Below are 22,281 nucleotides of genomic sequence, written 5' to 3'. Positions count from 1 at the left end.
ATTAGATATGGATCCACACTTAACACCATATACCAAGATAAGATCAAAATGGGTCCATGATTTAGGCATAAAGAATGAGATCATAAATAGATTAGAGGAACAGAGAATAGTCTACCTATCAGACCTGTGGAGGAGGAAGGAATTTATGACCAGAGGAGAACTAGAGATCATTATTGATCACAAAATAGAAGATTTTGATTACATCAAACTAAAAAGTTTCTGTACAAACAATACTAATGCAAACAAGATTAGAAGGGAAGTAACAAATTGGGAAAATATTTTTAAAAGTAAAGGTTCTGACAAAGGTCTCATTTCCAAAATATATAGAGAACTGACCCTGATTTATAGGAAACCAAACCATTCTCCAATTGATAAATGGTCAAGGGATATGAACAGACAATTCTCAGATGATGAAATTGAAACTATTTCCACTCATATGAAAGAGTGTTCCAAATCACTACTGATCAGAGAAATGCAAATTAAGACAACTCTGAGATACCACTACACACCTGTCAGATTGGCTAAGATGACAGGAACAAATAATGATGAATGTTGGAGGGGATGTGGGAAAACTGGGACACTGATACATTATTGGTGGAGTTGTGAAAGAATTCAGCCATTCTGGAGAGCAATTTGGAACTATGCCCAAAAAGTTGTCAAACTGTGCGTACCCTTTGACCCAGCATCGCTACTATTGGGCTTATATCCCAAAGAAATACTAAAGAGCGGAAAGGGACCTGTATGTGCCAAAATGTTTGTGGCAGCTCTTTTTGTTGTAGCTAGAAACTGGAAGATGAATGGATGTCCATCAATTGGAGAATGGTTGGGTAAATTGTGGTATATGAAGGTTATGGAATATTATTGCTCTGTAAGAAATGACCAGCAGGAGGAATACAGAGGGGCTTGGAGAGACTTAAATCAACTGTTGCTGAGTGAGGTGAGCAGAACCAGAAGATCACTATACACTTCAACAACAATACTGTATGAGGATGTATTCTGATGGAAGTGGAAATCTTCAACATAAAGAAGATCCAACTCACTTCCAGCTGATCAATGATGGACAGAAATAAGTACACCCAGAGAAGGAACACTGGGAAGCGAATGTAAATTGTTAGCACTACTGTCTATCTACCCAGGTTACTTATACCTTCGGAACCTAATAATTAATGTGCAACAAGAAAATGGTATTTACACACATATGTTGTATCTAGGTTATATTGTAACACATGTAAAATGTATGGGATTACCTGCTATCAGGGGGAGGGAGTGGAGGGAGGGAGGGGATAATTTGGAAAAATGAATTTTTAAAAAAAAAAAAAAAAAAGAAATTCAACAGATTGCTCCTGGATCAGTCACAATTAGCCCACAGGGAAGCTCTACATATTCAGAACAACTGAACTGCCAGCTCCTCTTTAATCTAGGTTTCCTGCCCTGGTTATTCCACTGCAGGTTTATGTGCCCACCCACCATGAATCTTTTAGAACCTTATTATGAACAGGAAATTATTCTTTCATTCAGACTTTGCTTAAAATTATCTCCATGGAAGTGTAGAACATCTTTGTGAAAAAAGCTCTCCTAGGGGCAGCTAGGTGGTGCAGTGGATAGAGCACCAGTCCTGAATTCAGGAGGACCGGAGTTCAAATGTGGTCTCAGACACTTAACACTTCCTAGCTGTGTGACCCTGGTCAAGTCACTTAACCCCGGCCTCAGAAAAAAAAAAAAAAAAGCTCTCCTTCACAGAATAAGTGCTTCAAAAGCTAATACTAGTACCTGAACCTCCCATTTATAATTTAGATGACAAGTGGTCATCTCACCTTTGTCTGAGGACCTTTAGAAAGGAAGCATTCACATGTGCCAAGACAGCTCCTTTTGATTCTGGATAGATAAAATTGGCTCTTTTCCAACTTCAACCTATGATTCTAGTTATATAACTGGAATATAAAGAGGCTGTCTTTCAAGAATACCAATTATATAAGATTACCTATTCTCTTAACATGTTTTTTCAATTGCAAATTTTCAAATATTCATTTTCAAAGATTTTATTAATATGAAAAGTATGAGTCAATAGTTACAAATGTTTTCATTTGGTTTTTTTTGAGGTATCAATATTACCTATCATTTTTTGCTTTATTTTTCTTCTATCTCTGAGAGGCCTAACAAACCAATCTACCCATGCTTCACAGTAACATGTAATAAAAATCTACATAGTACTCCAATTAGCATAAATATGGAAAAATGCTATCTAAAATGGAGGAAATATTCTGAGGGACAATCAGTTACTGTAGGTTAGTAACTAGAAAATGCTAGAAATTGAATTGAATGTTCTATTATAATATTGATAACAAATGATTAAACAAATTCAATTTATACACTTTCTAATGAAACAACGCTTTATCTTATGGAATAATACTTGGTGGCATAAAATCAATTTGCCTTAGCATTATTGTATGTGGGTAAGGAGCAGAGATTCAAGGCTTTTAGATGCATTCATCTACTGGGAGTTATGCCATATTCCCTAAATGCACAGCTTTCAGAATATATAACTTTCAAGTTTGACCTTTGTTTTTCTGTCAAATCCTAATTTATTCCCTATACCATATACTATAATTATTATGAATGTGATATGGCAAAATTATATTTCAACATTAACATTTTTAGTGGACTCTTGACATTTCCTATCTTACAAATATTTGTTCAATATTTTATCACATAAGTACAAATAAGCTTTGATCATTTCCAAAAAGAAGTTAAATATACTGCAATTTTTGCATGGTCCTAACTACTCCTGCAGTGACATGATCCCTTGTAGAAGAACATACAATAAACATTCATGTTTCTCAGTATTTCTCAAGGGCACCTAAATTTATTTGAAAGTGTCTACTTGTAGGCTATCTTATTCAAGCATTAGCCTGTACCTTTTACTATTCTATGTGTAAGATAGTAGCTAGAGAACTTCACAAAAAGAGAACATACATGGATTTTAGCAAGTCATTTGAATGGATGAAAGCGGAGTTAAGTATATTCAGTAGTAGTAAAGAGATGCTTGCCCTTGCTGAGGTCCAAATTTTTGTCAGACCTGGGCAAAGGCAGATAGCATGTTTGTGCTATTTGTTTATGACAGGGCTAAAAAGGACAGCTAAACACACTAAATTTAGGGTACAACATGATACTGTGATTAAAAATTTAAAGGGGTAAATGTAAGCACTGTACTTGAATTCAAAAATAAAAATTTACATAGGACCTTTTACATGTCAGGCACTGTGCTAATCATTTTACAAGTATTATCTAATTTGATCCTCACAACAATGCTAAGAGAGGTAGATACTATTTATTAATCCCACTTACACTTGAAGAAACTGAGACAAAATATAGGTTAAGTGACTTACTAAGGGTCACCACAAATGATATATAATATCTGAGGCAAAGTTGGAATTTGGGTCTTCCTGAAACTAGGCACAGACTTCTATCCATCTTATCACTGAATTTTCTTTATATTATATATACCAACAAATTGAAAATTAAAATGTCAGCAAATGTCAAAAAAAAAAAAAAAAAAAAAATCCCAATTCAGTGATGTGATACAAGGATAGGAAGTTCAGGCCTGGAATGACTTATTATGATTCAGAAAATAAAAATTAAACTCTGGTTCTGGCAGTGTGAAAATCTGGTGGTCCTTCAGCCAGCCCTCTCTGCCACTGATGCCAATGTACATACCTATGCTTCATTTCTCCTAAATTTGCTTTCCACCTTAGTATGATGGCCCTACAAATATGTAACTATTGGCTTATAGTCCTAGAGAAGATCCCACCTTCTACAAAAAGTTCTTCCTAATCTCTTAATTCTGGTGTGATTCCTCTGATTATTTTCTATTTTCCTTGTATATAGCTTGTTTGTACATATTTATTTGTACGTTTTCGCCCAAAATTGAATTGTGAACCCTTTCAGAACAAGGATCATCCCAAGCATGATGCACAGTGCCTTCTTTGCATTTTGAGCACTTAGCACAGTGCTTGGCATATAGTAGGCATTTATTAGTAGCATACTTGTTAGTACTTGTTAGTAGAAATTTTCTATTTTTCTTTAAGCTGGTTGACATTCATTACTTATAATAGGTATAAATGAATTCTCTAAAGCTTTTAAGCTCGTAACTTGTAGAGTAAAAGATTTTGTTTTGTTACTTTTCACTTTTCATCTTTCTCTTTCATGTAAAGCAAATATTAGAAAGGGCAGACAATGAATAAAAGTGCAATGTACTATGTTTTATGTATTTTGGGGGGAACTATTGTTATGCCACAGTTCTCTTATTATCCTGCCTCAGTTTCTCTAATTATCCTGCCACAGTTTCCCTAATTGTTCTGCCTCAGTTTATAACTGCTCTGCTCAACTGCCCCTCCCTCCTAATCATGATGATCCAGATAAGAAAGACCTAGTATCTAAAGACATCATCAGAACCTTGGGTGCCTTTCCCCATTCTGTAATCCCAATTATCAGATATTCCCCAAACCTCTCCTCATCTGGTCAAAACTGGATTGTTAGTCCGTTGTTCCCGCTCTCTGCACACTGACTCCACCCCTGCCTCGGTCTACTCCTTGTGTCTGAGCCATATGTCATAGAAAACTCACAATGTTTGCTGGATTCTTGGAGAGGATAGTCTCATTCAGCCCTGGGACCAAACCATGGATCAAATAAAATACTAAATACTCTCTAATCTCTATCTTGCCTCAATTTCTCTGGCATTATACTATTTTTTAATTTTGATGGGAAAATAGAATCACAAGCTCATTAGGGCAAGTAACAGCACATTCTCTTTATCACTTACTTTTATTTTAGTACCTATTGCATTATTTTTTTTCTCCCAAATGAATTATCTTCATTTAAATTTTGAAAATTGAAAGCAAATTTTAAAAAATCAATTATCACAGATACAGAATCAAAGAAGTAACAGTTCCCCCAAAAATAAAAATACCAGAGGATTTTAGTTAATTTTAGGCTCAGTGCAAATCAACAGTCCAGACATGGCAGTCAAAAAAGGAAATGAAACTTAAGGCTGCATTTATAGAAACATAATGTCCAGGTTTGAGTACCATAGTCTAAAAAAGTACTTATTGAAGTTAATCAAGATAAAATAAAAACATAAAATTTGAAAGATTTTGGCCTGAACAAGAAAAGAAATAGATACATGACTGCTGTCTTCAGGTATCTGATGTCAGGCAGAAACAGGATTAAATTTATTTTATTTTATAAATTCATAAATTTTATTTTATCTTATCCCAAAAGGCAAAATAAGGGTCCAAGAATTTAAAAAAAAAAAAAAAAAAAAAAAAAAAAAAAGTGATTTTCATTGAAGGAAAAATGTCTTCATCAAAACTGTCAATGGTTAACTTGAATTTTTTCTTTCCCCTATTTCTGAAAGTTTAGGTTGGATAACTACTTTTTGACAATGTAAGGAAGGCTGTTGTTTAGATATATGGCTTAGATTGGCCTCAAGTCATTTCCAATTCTAGGAATTTATAATTCTTTTACTCAATCTAAAAGATTGTTTAAAAGTTTCCACAATTCAAATTCAGACGATTTATAAAGTAGAACCATCCAGAGGGTTTTGAGGGTTTTGTTTTTTTTATATTTATTTTTCCTTCCCCGTCAGTGCTACTTTGCTCTTTTACTATCTATAATCTCTACACAGTTCCACTTTCCTCAAAGTCTTCTTTAAAAGTCTTTCCCTTTCCTGTTCTCTTTGTTTTATTTCTCTCTCACACAGTCTTTCTCACGTGTGTGTGTGTGTGTGTGTGTGTGTGTGTGTGTGTGTGTGTGTGTGTGTAAAAGAGAGAGAAAGAGAGAGAAAGAGAGACAGACAGACAGACATATGTCATACTGGGACACATGCAAAATTCTTTATTAGATTTATAAGCAATTAAAAAGGTTTTGCACAAACAAAATTATGCAATTAAAATTAAAAGGGCAACAATTAAATGAGAAAATATCAAGTTGATGAGCAAGCTATACAATAATAATAATAAAAGAAATTCTTTAATAAAGATATGAAAAAGTTGTCAGAAGAAAAAATGCTACCAACAAACATATGAAAAAAAAATTATCCAAATAAATAAAAGAAAATATTTGCTTGATGGAGCTATGAATTGGCCCAACATTCTGAGAAGTGTTTTGAAATCCAAAATTCACTAAACTATGCATATCTTTTGTCATAGTTATAACACAACTAGGACCTCCCCAAAGGAATCAAAGAAAGTGAAAAGGAATCTATATATGTAAATATTTATAGCGATTCTTTTTGTAGTAACAAAAAAATAGAAATTAGGAAATGGTTGAATAAATTGTGGGTGCATCTAATAAAATATTACAACAGAAGAAATTGTGAAAGGGATGGTTTCCAAAAAATCTGGAACCATAATATGAACTTGATGAGGTTGGAGGGAGACAGAGAGAGTGACTAAGACTCCAGCAAAAGGCCAGTGTCTAGGTGGGCCATAGGGCCCTCAGGGGCATTAATAAGAGTAGGCTTTTGTTGAATTTAAATTTCCCCTTTATTTCAAGGAGAAAACAAGACAATTTTAGCAGTTATTCTACCAAGATTTTTTTACAGTTATGTGACTGGGTTCAATTATTATCTCCTTACAGAAAGTAGTGGCCTGTATTGCTACTGGAATACAAGAGTGGGGTTCTCGCTATTCTCAAACTCTCTTAACAGATTACAAAAGATACAACTGCCTACTTAATATATTTTCCTACTGAAATGTAGAAAGTAGAAAGACAGGCTGGCTGACTCCCCCACTCACACTGCCACATTAGTTGGTGCCAGGGACACCCGGACTTTCCCAGGCTGATGAGAGCAAGGGGGCTAGTGCCTAGATCTCCCTAGTCTATCCAGAATCTCAGGGTGCTGACAATAAGGGAATGAGTTTACCTTAAATTGGAGAGGGTCAGCAGAAAGGGAGGAGGGGGAGAGAATTCCTGGAATTACCCCATAGTCCCAGAAATCTCAAATTGACTAATTGCCCATCTCCTTAATGATTAAACATAAAAACTCCAGAATTTGCTAAGATGTTTTTAGTAGTTCCACAATTTTAATCATCTAGCTTTATTTCTAAAACTGAAATTTGGCCAATATTGGGACCACAAAAGGGTTTTTTCTCTTTTTTCCCCTAAGGTGTAAGTTAGTAATGCTAATAAATCTTTCCCAATGTTCTGGCTAATTGCAGCCCTCAGAAGTTTCCTTCTAGGGATGTATTTAAATCTTCCCAAGGTAACAGAATTTAACTCATACAACACAGACACTGTACAAACACAGAGACTATTGTGCTTTTTTTTAAGTTTAGAAATGGACTCCCTTCTTTGCCACACACTGAAAAAAGTTTCTATTCCTACAGCAATGTGTCTCCCCTGGATATGTCCTGGGGAGTCAAAAAGTGACAAGTGTTCCCAAAGGAAAGTATGCCAAAAGATGGCCTCAGTCAAGAGAAATATGGTGAGCACGGTAATTATAGAAACTCACAACAACCCAATAAGTCCTCCTAGTAGTCCAGGGTCCTCCCACCTATAGAAACAAAGGGAAATGGGGCTTACCTTGAAATGGAGTGAGTAAATTCAGATTCTTCCCATATGGAGTCACCAAATGATGGGGCATGGAATATAGACATACTGAACCCCAGAACTATACTGGGGTTCCAAGACTCTCTCCATACACTAAATGTGGGGAGCAGAGATTGGAACCAAAAATTATACTGAAGTTTCAGGTTGGTGTTGCAAAGGTTTAGACCATCAAATTGAGAGGCAAATATTTTATTATGGTGATGACAGTGGGCTAGTTTCCAAAAGAGATTTTTAGTCATTAAGAGGGAAAAGTTGGGCTAAGTTTCCTAACAGAACTCACCATTAATAAGGAGGCAGGCTAAATGTTAATGAACTAGCTCTATAGTAAAGGTAAAGATGCCATGAGGCAGACAAAGTTCCTAGAGAACTTGCTGCCATAAGGTGGGTAATTCTTAATGAACCCACATAGAAGTGTGGTACCAGTGAGTTCTTGTATAAAAGGAAAAATAACTTGGGGGACTGACATAACTTGGCCTTCTGACTAGATACAGTAACTGTGGGGTCACGATAACTTAACCAATGCAAGGAATTCCAAGGTTCCTCCCTCCTTGCCTCATGAACTAGCTTATGGGAATTCAATTAAGTAAGGCTCATTGTAATAAAAAGCCTCCTTAAATTCAAAGGCATTCTCCAGTCAATGCCCCTCCCTACAGCCTACCTAGACACCGGACTACTAGCAGGGACATAGCCTTTTGCTGCGGTCTTATTCACTCCATCCCACCCATTAAACTGATGCAGAGTAAGTAACCAGAACCAGAGAACAATTTATACAACAATAAGAAAATATTAAAAATATTAAACAATAAGAAAAATATATAAAAAAAAAAAACTTTCAAATAAGAATTCTGTTCACAATTTCTCCAGTTGTTTCTCCAGTGTTAAACACCAAAGGAGACAAAATAAGAGCTGAATGCATATTCCTTCAATCATCTACTCTGGTTTAATTTATTGTAATCCAATCATTCAAGCCATTTCCACTTCTTCAAGATCCTGTGGGCCAAGTTTTCTGAATAAAGATAATGAAATAGTTTGCCTTTTTCTTCCTCAGTGGATTACAGTAAACCTAGATTGCCCAAAGTTACATAGGTTAAAAGGCTGAATGTGAACTCAGGCCAGCCAATCTCCTCTCTATAGAACCACCTAGCTACCTCCACTAATGCATATAGGCAGCTCTAATTAATATGCTTTACTAGATAGTTTAAAAAAAAACAAAAACTTTCCTTTTTTTGAGCAAAGAAGGCAAAGGAAGGCTCCATTAAATTTCGAAATTTGTGAGTTATATTTGAATGAGAAAATATTTAATATTAAATAATGCATAATTATAATATAATTGGAAAAGGGCATAAAACGAATGTCCAAGTGAAATTTAAATTATATTTCAGAATAGTGGACTTAACATTATACAATTATATACAAACAATACAAAATGCAAATAATTTGAGGGCATATCATTTCAATTATATTGTAAACTCCCAGGAGATGGAGTACACTTGCACATGCGCCACACCCTCTCTCCCTCCTCCCCTCCTTCTGTCCCCTCCTCCCTCTCTCTTTCCCAGTCCCTCTGCCTCTCTCTGGCCTAAGTACTACCCACTGCTGAAGATGAATACAGGAACTAGGGACCCTTGAGGAATATAGGCTAAGAGGATACAAGTTATAGGTTTTCTTGCTTAGAGAAAAAGGATAGTATCACTGAGGCCAAAAACTTGTATCAATTCAGATGGAAAACCTCTTCTGTATAATAATAGATAAAAATGTTTTCAGTTAGCATAAAAAACCAAATATCTTCCATTAGTAGAAAAAAAAAAATCTACATTTCAACTGAATTGAGCAAATCTGTATATCAGATTTAAAAAAAAAAATCCTGTAATGGTTTTATAGTTAATAAATTACAAGATCCAAAGCTACTAATGAAAAGGGGAGCCCGAAATTCTGAAAATCCTTAAAGGAGAAAATCCCCTTCAATTCTGCCTGAGAGAGGGACCCCATCCCAAGGACAAACAGGTTCATCCTTTTTATTTGGGTGGGGTCTACTCAGTCCTGAAACCCACTGAATTCAGTTCAAATTCCAGCTTGAAGCTGAAACCCAGCTAGGAGCCAACTTGGGACTCACCCATGAGCCCCCTTCAGCTTGTAGCCAAAGCCCCCTATTATAAAAGAGCCAAACTAAAACCCTCTCTTTGCAGAGGTTCCAAACATGACAGCCCTATGTTTGGCACGCCAAAGGTCTTTGCCCACTGGAATACTGTTTCCAGTGCTATCTTCTCTTTACCCTCACCTATATTTCCTTAACTAGACTTTAACCTTACTTCCAATCCCCATAATAAACCTCTTTTATCAATCTAGGTTTTCAGGTCTGTAAATTCCTTTACAGGGGACTTCTTGCGCTGCCAGAAGGGAGTTCCCCAAAACTTTCTACCCTTGCATTGAATCCAAAAGGGTTATAGGGGAGCTCCATTTGACTCCCTGAACCTGCCACTAGACCTCATTTAAGTCCCTGACCACCAGAAACCCTAATTTCATTTAGGTTCCCCAAATCTAAACCTCATCAGTATGAGTACATTACCAAATACTGTGCCTTTTAATTGTTATTTTATGCAAATATGCTAAAACAACAAGTAAAAGACAGAAATTGAGTCGGATTAAGAAAATTTGTTCATATATAATATGTCAGCTTTTCATACACTATTATTGTAACCAGCAAAGTACATATAAAGAAAAGAAAAACATCAATTTGTTCATTAAAAAAAAAATAACAGTATGGTGATATATTTATATTTAATTTTCATTTCAAGAATGCTGAAGAAAAACATGGGGGGAAAAAACAATGTCCAATTCTTTAAATAATTAGTATCCTCACAAAAATAATGTCACCAACATTGAATTCTATTTTTATATCCCATTCATTACACTTTAAAAAATAATCACACTATGATAATGAACTATTTAATCAGTTATACTACACAAGGTACTCAAGCATAATCTTAATGACTGATTTTAAGTTCCAAAAACATAATGAGAAAACATCTGATCTGGCATAAATTTTTCCATTTCAATTCAACAACCATCTTTTATGCAACTACTATATGCAATCTTCGTACATAATAACCAAATTCCTAAGCAAAAAGACCAGGTTCCTGAAAGGACATGGGAAAGCAAATGTAGAAATGGCAAAGCTTCTCAGCACTATACAGAACCAGGTAACCACAAACAAAAACAAAATAGTCCCTGCTCTCAAGGAGCTTACATTCTAATGAACAGAAAACAAATACACAAATAAGTAAATGCTATATATAAGGAAGAAAATGCTAACTGCATGGGATGAAGGAATAATTAAAACTTTGTAATTGTTTGTGCATGTGCATTTTTGTTTGTGGAGAACCAGACCTGGAGTGAGGATAAACATGATTTCAGTTTATGCCTTCAACACCGAATACTTTCCATATAGGTTACATGAGCAAATCATTTAATCTCTCAGATTTTCAGTTTCCTCATCTGTAAGATGAAGATAATAACAACTGTAGTATTTACTTCATGAGTTTGCTGTGGGATCAATAAGGAATATAATTGCTGTGACTTATGAGATGAAGAAAGCATTATCATAAAAATCAAGGAATGAAAAAGAATTAAGGAGAAAATGTAGAAAGTGTCAAAAGCTACAGAGAAATTAAGAAGAATAAGGGCAGAAAAAAGGATTAAAGATTATGAGATGACTTCCTCCCAAAATACAGATGGTAAAGTAGGGGTAGTGAGTGTTGGAGGACCACATAACAACCACCGATTTAGAGTTCTTTTACTTAATTTTGTAGGGACTTAAATGTTATAAATATTGGAAAGAAGGAAGGAGGGAAGGAAGGGAAGGAAGGGAAGGAAGGGAAGGAAGGGAAGGGAAGGAAAATTAAATTAAAAAAAAAAAAAAAAAAAAAAGGTTTCCTACCCCTGTGAATAGGAACTCAGATCTTACTGTTGGTAGCAAAGTCAGAAGACCCTAGAGAGGAGTGTGGTAGAATCAGAAATTATATTTCAAGATGAGAAGCAAGACCATGAGTATAGACAATTTTTTTTAACAGAAGTATGAATGATTACAATTATGTTCAGTAAAAAAATTATAAGACAGTAATTTAAAACAATGAGAAAGTCAGAAGATTTTTTTTAAGGATAATATAGAACTGTTAAAAAAAAGCTCACAAAAAACGTTCTCAAGTGAAAAAAAAAAAGGGAATCTACTAGGAGGAAGATGTGATATGATTATGGGGAGATTAAAAAATTCAATATAGCTGTTGTGAGGAACATGTCAGTGAGTAAATGAGGAAAAAATAAAAGCATTCCTATGTAGTATCAGGGGTCTGGTTAAAATAACATCAAGTTGGAAGTGATTCCAATCAATACTAATTATGAAACATGTTTCAGCAGTGTTCAGCAATATAGGAGGTGCAAACAAGGGTTGAAAGGGTTGAAAATATAACAAAAAAAAAAAATGGATAAAAGGGAAATAAATTCAAGGGCAGAGATAAGCTTATGATTATGGTTGTCAACTAATTCCAGTAAAGAGGTAATGATCTGGATTCTCTCCATTTATGGAGCCAACCTTCTCATTTATGCCTTCATCACTGTTCATCTGCAAAGTGTAAAAGTCTTCTAAACGATTTCCCTGCTTCAAGTTTGTTCCCACTTCATTCAGCTTCCAAAGTGATTACAAAATTGGCCTAATCATGCTACCTTCTACCCAGAGTCCCATAGTTCCTCATTACCTCCAGAATCAAATAAAAACTCCATCAGACTTAAATATCTTCATAACCTGGCATCTTCCTACCTTTCTTAGATGTGAGCCAACAACACTACTATTCTGAGTTAAATCCTTTCTCTAAAGAAAGCCTGTCCTAGTTTCCCCAGCCACTAATGCTTTCCACTTTCAGATAACCATATATATATATATATATACCTTGATTGCTATTCAAACATTTATCCCCATTAGAACACATACTCTTTATAAGGAAGGAATATGAGGTTTTGTATCCCTAAACCTCAGTAGAGTGCCTTGAACATAATAAGCTCTTAATAAATAGTGACTGAGAAAGAAGAAGGGAGGCAAGGATACTTAAGAGGACATCAATATGTATACTAAAATTCCCAAGTATGTGGGTAAGGGTAGTGGGTGAAGTCATAATGATGGAATGAGAGAAAGCATTTTTGCCTAACTCACTGAGCAAACCTATCTAGAAACCAAGGTAACAACCTAGAAAATGCATTAGATCTAATTCTGATCCAAAAACCCAGAAAAAGTCACTGTGCTATTTTTCCAGACCAGGGCAACCTGGGAAGACAGACAAAAAAGGTTTACAAACATTGGGTTACAAGAAAGGGACTGACTAGGACCAAAGGCAGGAATGGAGAGAATACCAAGGGGAAAACAGATCTCAGGAGATCCCTGAATTAGCACTAAGAAGCAAGATAAGATGCCATCTGGCAACATTGTCTCATATTACCTAGTTCTGGGTCACAAATTCATGGTGAAAAAGAGCAGTCACAAGGGGATAGAGTGTTGACTCAGTTCTAATCTTTAGCCCCACTGTGGCAGATGAAAGATGAAAAGAAGAAACAAAAGGTTCAATCTTCTAAGCATATTGATTTATTAAGCAATACAAGTGGCAACTGCCAGACAAACTGGGACTAGACTTCCTCAGAAGAAATGTTTACATATATAAATTTATATATATATATATATGTATATATTAAGAACAAATAAAATAAGGCTGATAAAACATTAGATAAACTTAGTTCTCATTGGATGAAAGATTCTGATAAAAGTACTAAGTTGGAAGGGAGAGAGTGAATATGTACAATTCTTTGAAATCAGAATAAAGTGTGATAGCCCATATATTTGTAATAATCAAAGGAACATGGAAACAATAACTGACTGATGAATACAAGGCCAATTTCCAGAGACATATTTATAGGATTCTTGAAATGTACAATTATGAGAAAACTTTGTGCATTAATATTTGGAAAGAAATAGCTTTCTAACTAATACTACCTAGGTCCTTAGGAAAGGGTCTGTAAATGATAGATAGAGCTGATCCAACTTTCCAGCAACGCAGGGCTAGGCTCAAACAATGTAAACAATGTAATGAGACTTCCCCCCCATTCTCATAAAGTTTTTTTTTCACAAGACAGAAATTGAACTAGACCTATAATTGAATAGAAAGTCCCAAGAACCACACAAGTCAGTGTGATTCACTCAATTCCTACAATTAGCCACCTTGCTGTATTAATCCCCTCAATATCCTCATCACACACAAGCCTGCAGTGAAATACCCAAGGTAGGAAACTAAGACCCACGAGAAAGTCAATTCAGCTGTTCTGAACCTGCACAACATCTTTGTGAGCCAACAGTGACTAAATCCAGAAGCAGTCTACTCAAACTCAACTAGATAATAAGCTAATAGAAAGAAACTTGGGTCAGGAATTTGGAGAGTTCATACCAGAAATCTCTCCAAGGATCACACCACTATGAAAGCAGCAAGACATAAAAGACAAAAGCTTAGGATACACCTTGCCACTGAAAGGAAAACCCAATACTACCACAAAGTCCAGAAGCAATCTAGAAAAATGAGGAAAGACAAACATACTCTATCACAAAAAGGTGACGGTAAAGACACAAACATAGAAGACAATGACTTGAAAACATCTACAAAGGCCCCAAAGTAAAATGCAGATTGGACACAAGCCCATCAAGAATTCTTAATAGAGATGAAAAAAAGATTTTAAATTTTGTCTCCTGGGTTCTATAAATAGTATTTTATTTTTTCTAATTACATGAAAAAAAATAATTTTTAATGTTCAATTTTTGCAAAATTGAGTTTCTTCTCCCCTAAGATAATGGACAGTTTGATAAATTACATATCTGCTATCATGTAAAAATAAATCATATTAGTCATGTTATGAAAGAAAAGAACAAAAAAGGAAAAACCACAACAAAACAAAACAAAACAAAACAAAAAACCAAACAGAAATAATATGCTTTTATCTGCATTTAGACTCTATCATGTCTTTCTCCAGATGTGGATGGAATTTTCTATCATAAATCCTTTGGAATTGTATTGGATCATTGTATTACTGAGAAAAGTTAATCAAAGTTGATCACTGCACAATATTGCTGTTACTGTGTACAATGTCCTATATATTCTCTTTACATCAATTCATGTAAGTAAAAGTTTTTTTGCTGAAGGAATGGGGGTAAGTGACTTGCCCAGAGTTACACAGAGAGGAAATGTTAAGTGTCTGTCTGAGACTCAGATCCTCCTGACTTTAGGGATGGTGCTCTATCCATTGCACCACCTAGCTGCCTCAAGAGTTTTTTTAAAAAGAATAAAAAAGATTACTTTAAAAATTAAAAGAGCACTAGAGAAAAAATGGGTAAAAAAAATTAGAGCTGCAAGAAAGATAAGAAAGTTATTAATAGATTAAAAAGATAAGAAAGATAAGAAAGTTATTAATAGCTTGGTAATAGGGATACAAAACCTTACAGAAAAAATATAAATCTTTTAAATTAGAATTAGTCAAACAGAAGTTAACAGCTCCATAAGGCATAAATAATAAAACAAAGTCAAAAGAGAGTAAGGGATCAAGAAAACTGGTTAAGTCAGGTACTACAAAATCTCTTCTTGAAGAAAGTGAACTAACTTCTTTGAGGGCAGAAAAGGCTTTTCCCATTTTTTTAAACCCCAGAACTTAGCTTCAGAAATAACACATTTAATAAAAGCATACTGACTGTTGCCAAAAAAAAGGGGGAAAAATTACCTTGAAACAAGTAAGCTACCACAAAAATTACATGAACTGAGCAACAGAAATGTAGTAAATCTCAAAGGAAGTGAAGTTGCTAAGTGGCAGAGAAAAAAATTGGAAGTTTGGTCCAGTATTGAGGGGGTAAGAAGAAAGATTGGACCAGCAACAAGAGAATTGAAGACAAAAGATGGAGTACAATATATAATCTATATTAGACTGTCTTGAGATGGGATGAGATAAGGGAAGGAGGGAGGAATATTTAGAACACAAATGTCTTACAAAAATAAATGTTGAAAATTATTTTTACATGTATTTGGAAAAATAAAATACTAGTAGAAAACAAAAAAGAAAATAAAATTCAGGATATTCTGGAGGGAGTCACATTTCTGAAAATGCAAAAGCTAGGGGAAAAATAAGAGAACAAGGGAAAAAGAGAAATTTGTTAAGACACCAAAGTGGAATAGACAATGAAGCTTATGCTATTGTCCTGTTGAAACAACATTGGGGGGTGTTAGTAGTAAAAGAAGAAAAAAGCAATACCAAAAAACCATGCAAAATAAGTAAAATAGCAAAATCAAACAAAACCCAAAACTACACATAATTATTAAAAAGTCTAAATAAAGCTTTGAAAAGGCATTAGTAGGTTTGGAGCTGGAAGGAACCTCAGGGGCTACTTAGTCCAAATATCATGCTTTATAAATGTGCAAACTAAGGCCCATGATAGGTTAAATGTCTTGTCCAAGGTCACACAAGTGACAAATACAGGACTAAAACCTAAGTCTTCCAGGAAATCTGTTCTATTTCTAAAACAGTGCTTTCTCGGGGCCCAAATCCTAAATCAAAAAATTAAAGATCTATTCGGAATACTTGATTATGATTTAAATTATACATACTTTGTAAGTTTATACATATTTTGTAAGTTCAATGAAATTAGCCAAAGATGAAATCAAATAATTTTAGTGTATATTCTAAAAGATTCAGCTATTTGTCCAATCAAAATTCTTACTCTTTTTGTACCATTAAATTCAGTGGTTATTCAACAATGAGATGGGATTAACTAAAATGCAAATTAAAACAACTCCAAGATGCTCTCTCACCTCCAGCAGATAAGCAAATGGGATAAAAAAAGGAAATTACAATTATTGGATGAAAGCCACACAAGAAGACTGTATTACTGGTGGATTACTTCAATAATTATATAAAACAATTAGAAGTTATCAACACTCACTAAAATTTCCAGAACCTTTCACCCAAGTGACATAGTACTATAATGAATAAATCCTTCGAAAGGCAGAAATTACCAATATGTACATAACATTTAAAGGAGCACTTTTTTTTTTGTAGCAAAAACTGGATCAAAGTAGGTGCCCATCAAATGGGGAATAGATAAACATAATAATATATGAATGTAATGAAATATTATCACACTATAAGTGACCAAACAGTTATTCATAGAAACTTGGGGAAAACTTATATAAAATGGTGCAAAGTGAAATCATCATCAGAAGAAAAATGTACAATCTGACTATAATATTGTATTTGAAAACTTTGGAAGACTTAAAAATACAATATTCCATAAAATAACCAATCAATTCAGAAGACTAATAAGGCATAATTTCTTTGCTGTAACAGGATAGGGCTGTATGTAGGTACAGAATGATAGAAAATTCCAAAAGTCCTTGTTTAATTTCAAGGACCTTACATTTCCTCGGGAGAAAATGATACATAAATTTACAAAATAGTTACACAGACAACATTTGGGGGGAAAGGTCACCAAAAAAGTTAAATTAAAAATAACAACAGTAACAGGGAATATGCAAGATAATTGACCAAACTCTAATTAATCCTACCTGGGAATCAACATCCCTTATTTATATTATTCCTTTTATAACTTCTGAATCCATAGATTTAAAAATAACATGTTTTTGTTTCTTTTTCCCCCCAAAAAAGTTGGAGTTAGTTGGATAGTGACATGTCTAAAGCAAATAAGGAATTTCCTATACATATAAAGTACTAAAAATATTTTTACTTATTGCTAAAAGGATTTTAAAATATTTTAAACAATGTTAAATATTAATACAACATATCACAGAAGTTTTGCAATTGTTTCCATTTTTTAAAAATGAATTTAAATGCACAAAACATCCTAACATTTTTGTGACTATCTCCAAGGACCTTTATTTGCCCATTTATTCTCATTCTCTCTCTTTTTTTAATATGGTAATTAGTCATAGTCTTTTGGTCCTTTTTCTTTCCTTTCTTCTCTTTATTTTGCATTATTTCATAAATGTCTTCCTATAATCTCTATTTCCTCGTATGTCAACATCTTAAGTATATTAAAATATTCCATTACCTGAATGTATTACAAATATTTAGCCATTCCTTTATTGCATTTAGCTAATTTAAAATTTGCAATTGTAAAAAATGATGAAGACAATCTTTGATAATCTCATTTCTAATTCAACATTACAGCATGAAATTATTTTTATGTCTCAAAATAACTTTCAATAATTTCATAAGTATTTGCTGCTCTCTACTTCAATTGTAGAAATTTGTCTGAATCACTCTTTTTCCTCTGTATGAGCATTCTACCTTATAGTATACTTATCTTAATTCTACAGATAGTAAATTCTTTGAAGACAGGAAATTCACTTTTAAATTATTTTATTCCAAGTTTACCATGTTCTTTGCACATAAGCAGACATTTAATGTCTTACTAATTGAACTCTGAATAACTTAATTTTAAAATTGTAGAACCTATTCAACTTGGATATATTATATAAAGATTTACCCAACAAATTAATATTGGTTAGCATCTAGTCTGTTTCTGAAGTCCCATGAATACAAGTACAGAACAGAATAAAAATATAAATCTGACAAAAAATTTTCAAAATAAATGACCTAAGACTGACTAAAAAATAATTCAGACTACCATTAGGAATACTAAATTTATGCATTCTTATAAATGAACAAACAAAAGGGATAGTTTCTAAGCAGAAATTCAGGTCTCTTGTTTTTCCATAGAACTATGTAATGATACAAGTTAAAACACAGCTCTACATGTATCCTGGGCCTATCCAGATGTGGGTGTGTTTCAAAGTATAATTCTACATGCAGGAATGCATTTCAATTATACCTACTTATGATTAAGGCATAATACTTTGGCCATCATTTTATATAATTGTATTACTCAGAGAAATGTCTACACAATTCTTAAACCACTCTTGAAATTTTATGATACATGTGGCATAAATCTTTCATCCACTTAACTAACATGATTCACTTTTTGAATCCTTTGTTTGTAAGGAATAAACAAAGGGAAAAAAAAAATCTCCACTTTTAGTTTAGATAACCAAGTGATTTTATAATGCTATATGAATCAGAACTTCTACTGCTTTGGTATTTCAAAGACTTACACTGGCTTTTTTCCTCAAATATTCTAAATTTGTCTTTTAAAATGAGCAAAATGAAATTTTTAAGGCTGCAATTAATTTGGAACTGAAAATTAAAGGATATCAGAATATCACAATAGAAATCTATATATCAAAATAAATTTTAGAGCACATAGAGATTTTGAAATTTTGAAGACTATCTACTTCAACCCCTTCATTTTACAGATGAAGAAACTAAAGCCCAGACAGACTACATGGGTAACTTCTCAAAAACCATTTTTTCAATAAGTGGCAGTCAGGACTCAAATCTAAATCTCTTAATTCTCATTTCAATGCTCTTTCAATTATATTGAAACGAGAATCAGAAATTTCTGAACATAGAAAGTCAGATTCATTCTAAAGTTTCTACATATTTTTATAATCTGTACAAAGGTATATTCTGACAGTCCTTTACATGACAAAGCAAAAATAAATAAATAAGTAAATCTAAGCCTAATCTGAAACAATTCTATTTACATTCAGGAATTATTTATTACCATTCCTACCCAAATCAGATAGGATTCCCTAAGTAAGCCACCAATATCACAAAAAATTGGCAAATTTAATCCAACATTAAGATTACAACTTAAATCTTGAGATCTATGAAATTAACCATATTGTGGGGGGGAAAAGAGAAGAATTACTGTAAATTCAAACAATTTATTTAAGGGGAAAAAAAAAAGCACAAGGTAAAAAGATTCTTCTGACTAGGAAAAGAGGGGCCTATTGAAAAGAATAATAGATTGACAAATTGAATCCAAGGACCTACAGTTCTGAATGACTCAGTTATATGGTCCTTCATAATTGGCTTCTGTAAAGCACAATCTTATGAAAGCCTATCTCCTCTGGCTCTATAGTAACTCACCTGGGAGTCAATTTTTGTATCCTCTGGGAGGAGCTCTGAGTCCATGCTGCTCTAGCACAGCCAAAGCCTGCTGGCTTCCCCTTTAGGATCAGGATCCAAGTATGAGAAGCAACTCTGAACAGAACCCTGGTGTTCATCAGTCATAAGACAGATCAGCTCTAAATAGAAATACAATATAGATGTCACCCCCAAAACATACAATACATGAATCTAACACTAAAAGGTATTAGACTTCATTTCACCATTAAGTTAAAACACTGCACATACAAAACAAAAATAAGAAGGGAAAGCCATAACTGACTTCTATTTATCAATGTCCACAATATTTTAAAGAGAAACTTTATATTAGTTTGCAACAGCTAGTTACAAAAAAAAATTAGGGGGGGGTTAATAACTTTTTTTTTCCTAAGACAATTGGGGTTAAGTGACTTGCCCAGGGTCACATATGACTAGAAAGTGTTAAGTATCTGAGGCTACATTTGAACTTGGGTCTTCCTGACTTCAGGGCTGGTGCTCTATCCACTGTACCACTTAGCTGCCCTGGTAATAACTTTTTTTTTTTTTTTAATTCTCTATGTAAGAAACCTATTTCAAGGAGCCACCTGACTGATGTCCTGATTTTATCTACAGTATGGAGATAAAGATAGCTTTGTGCCAGTGTATATACATACATACAGAATAGTAGTGGATAGAGACTTCAGAGGAACAGGCAACTTGGTATACCAATGCAGGTCAGCATCTTCTCTGCAACTAATGTCTTTCAAAAGCTGCCCTAGGTTGTTCATGTGAAGGACTAGCCAAGGGTTGCATGACCAGTATTTGCCGGACTTCCTGATTCAGAGGAAACTTTCTACCAACTATTTAGTTTCCTTATATACATATATTTTTATTTAAAGACGCACTGCCCACAACTGCCCATAAGAATAGGTCAGAAAATTCATTTTTATTTTTCTATCATTAGCTGAGCTTTTGTAAAAAGCTAACAACTAATAACTTGTTAAAAGCAAGGGCTTCTGATTTGATTTAGTCGTATTTAGTCAATGAAAGGGTAGTTTAGATTTCACAAGTACATTTTAATTACACAAGTCTTTAATTTTATACCTCAGCATGAAGATATTACTTAAATTAAGCTTCAGTAAGATTCTCTAGGCCGTTAGAGGTTACAGGAATCTCAGATTCCAAGGCCCAGGGCAAATCAAGCCATGAGTTCATTCCTTGCCCCAATTAAAATATTTCTGGCAAAATCAAACGAACATTAAGAGCAATTCTGGAGAAATATCACAAAAACAAAAAGGAATAAAAGATTTATATACAAAATGCTAAATAAAAACATGTATTTGGCTCTTTTCTCTGCTATGGACATCATTAGCCAATGTCTGAACTCTAGTTCTACATATACATACATGAAAGAATGAAGTTTAAAATCTAACTACAAACAGCTATTCTCCAAAAAGATTTTAATACTACCTCCAATTTAAAATTCCTTTTTTCTTCCTACTGAAATATATTAAAACTCAATCCTAGACTGAGGTTCTTTTAGTATTTCAGAATCCCTTGGATATGATCCAAGAAGAACTTTACTTCTACTGGCTTTTTGCTCTAAAGTGAACAATGTGTTATTGAGTTTCTAATATATTTCCATCAAAATTACTTATTTTGTGATGTTTTTAACTATAAAATGAAAATGTTAAAAAAAAACAAAACAAAACAAACAAACTCTTTGATTTAGGAATGCTTTGAAGGAAGAGGTTTAAAATTTCACCTCACTTAATAAAAGTAATGTAAAAAAATCTTAGGGGTTGGTTTCCTATTTACTTTTAAAAAGGAGCTTCCTCCTTCCCCAACTACAATTCATTGCTTTTTTAATCAGTAATAGGGATATTTCAGTCTATTTCTTACTATTTCAGTCTCTCCCACAACAAAAGATAACCTAACAAATGGATTCCTAATTTAAGACAATTTCATATTAAGGTAAAACATTAGTAAGACAAAAACTGATTCCTCTTTCGCCTAGGTTTTCATGAGTTTTAAAAATGAAAGTGCGCTGGACTTAGGAGCTAGAACACTGGAGAGGAACAGGATCAGTACCAAAGTCCTCTACCATAAATCAAGAGGGAAGAACACTTTCACCGTGAACAGAATTTCAAAAGATCTTTTTTTTTTTTTAAAGTGATCATCACTATCAGTCAACTTCAAATCTTCGTAAAATTTACTTACGAACTTTAAAAACATTACTATGCTATAAACCTCAAATAAAGGAAAAACTTAAAAAAAAAAAAACACAATAATTCCTAAGTATATTTTGTTTGTAAATAATTTAATTTCAAGGTCCTAAAATAGTTTGGCATCATTCAATGGCATTCTTCACTAACAAAAGCAAGTTAAATTTACTAAGAAGAATATTATTCTCAGATGAAGGAAATGAAACAATGCTAATTGTGTTTTAAATCCTTGGGACTTAAAAATAACTTGTATAAACAACGTTGTAGCTTTTAAGATTGGAATGGGTGGAATCATAAATTGCCATGATTGTTTTTATGTGTATAGTTTCATAACTGCTATGATATGACAAAATCTAAGAAGTAAAACATA

General features: G+C 33.7%; 1 protein-coding gene across 9 annotated transcripts in view; it reads right to left on the bottom strand.

The window, feature by feature from the left end:
* CDK19 (cyclin dependent kinase 19) overlaps positions 1-22,281 on the bottom strand; it is a 288,374-nt gene that overhangs the window by 88,474 nt on the left and 177,619 nt on the right. For 2 of the 9 annotated variants that reach the window (XM_074310100.1, XM_074310099.1), the window contains exon 3: positions 19,690-19,847. The exons of the other annotated variants lie outside the window; for them this stretch is intronic. In XM_074310100.1, coding sequence (XP_074166201.1) covers positions 19,690-19,734 — 45 coding nt within the window. In that variant the 5' untranslated portion in view covers positions 19,735-19,847. The remainder of the gene's footprint in view (positions 1-19,689; positions 19,848-22,281) is intronic. 9 annotated transcript variants of the gene reach the window in all.

This window comes from Sminthopsis crassicaudata, chromosome 4 (assembly GCF_048593235.1).
Source record: "Sminthopsis crassicaudata isolate SCR6 chromosome 4, ASM4859323v1, whole genome shotgun sequence".
NCBI classification, from domain to species: domain Eukaryota; kingdom Metazoa; phylum Chordata; class Mammalia; order Dasyuromorphia; family Dasyuridae; genus Sminthopsis; species Sminthopsis crassicaudata.
This window is presented reverse-complemented; position numbering and strand designations above follow the sequence as displayed.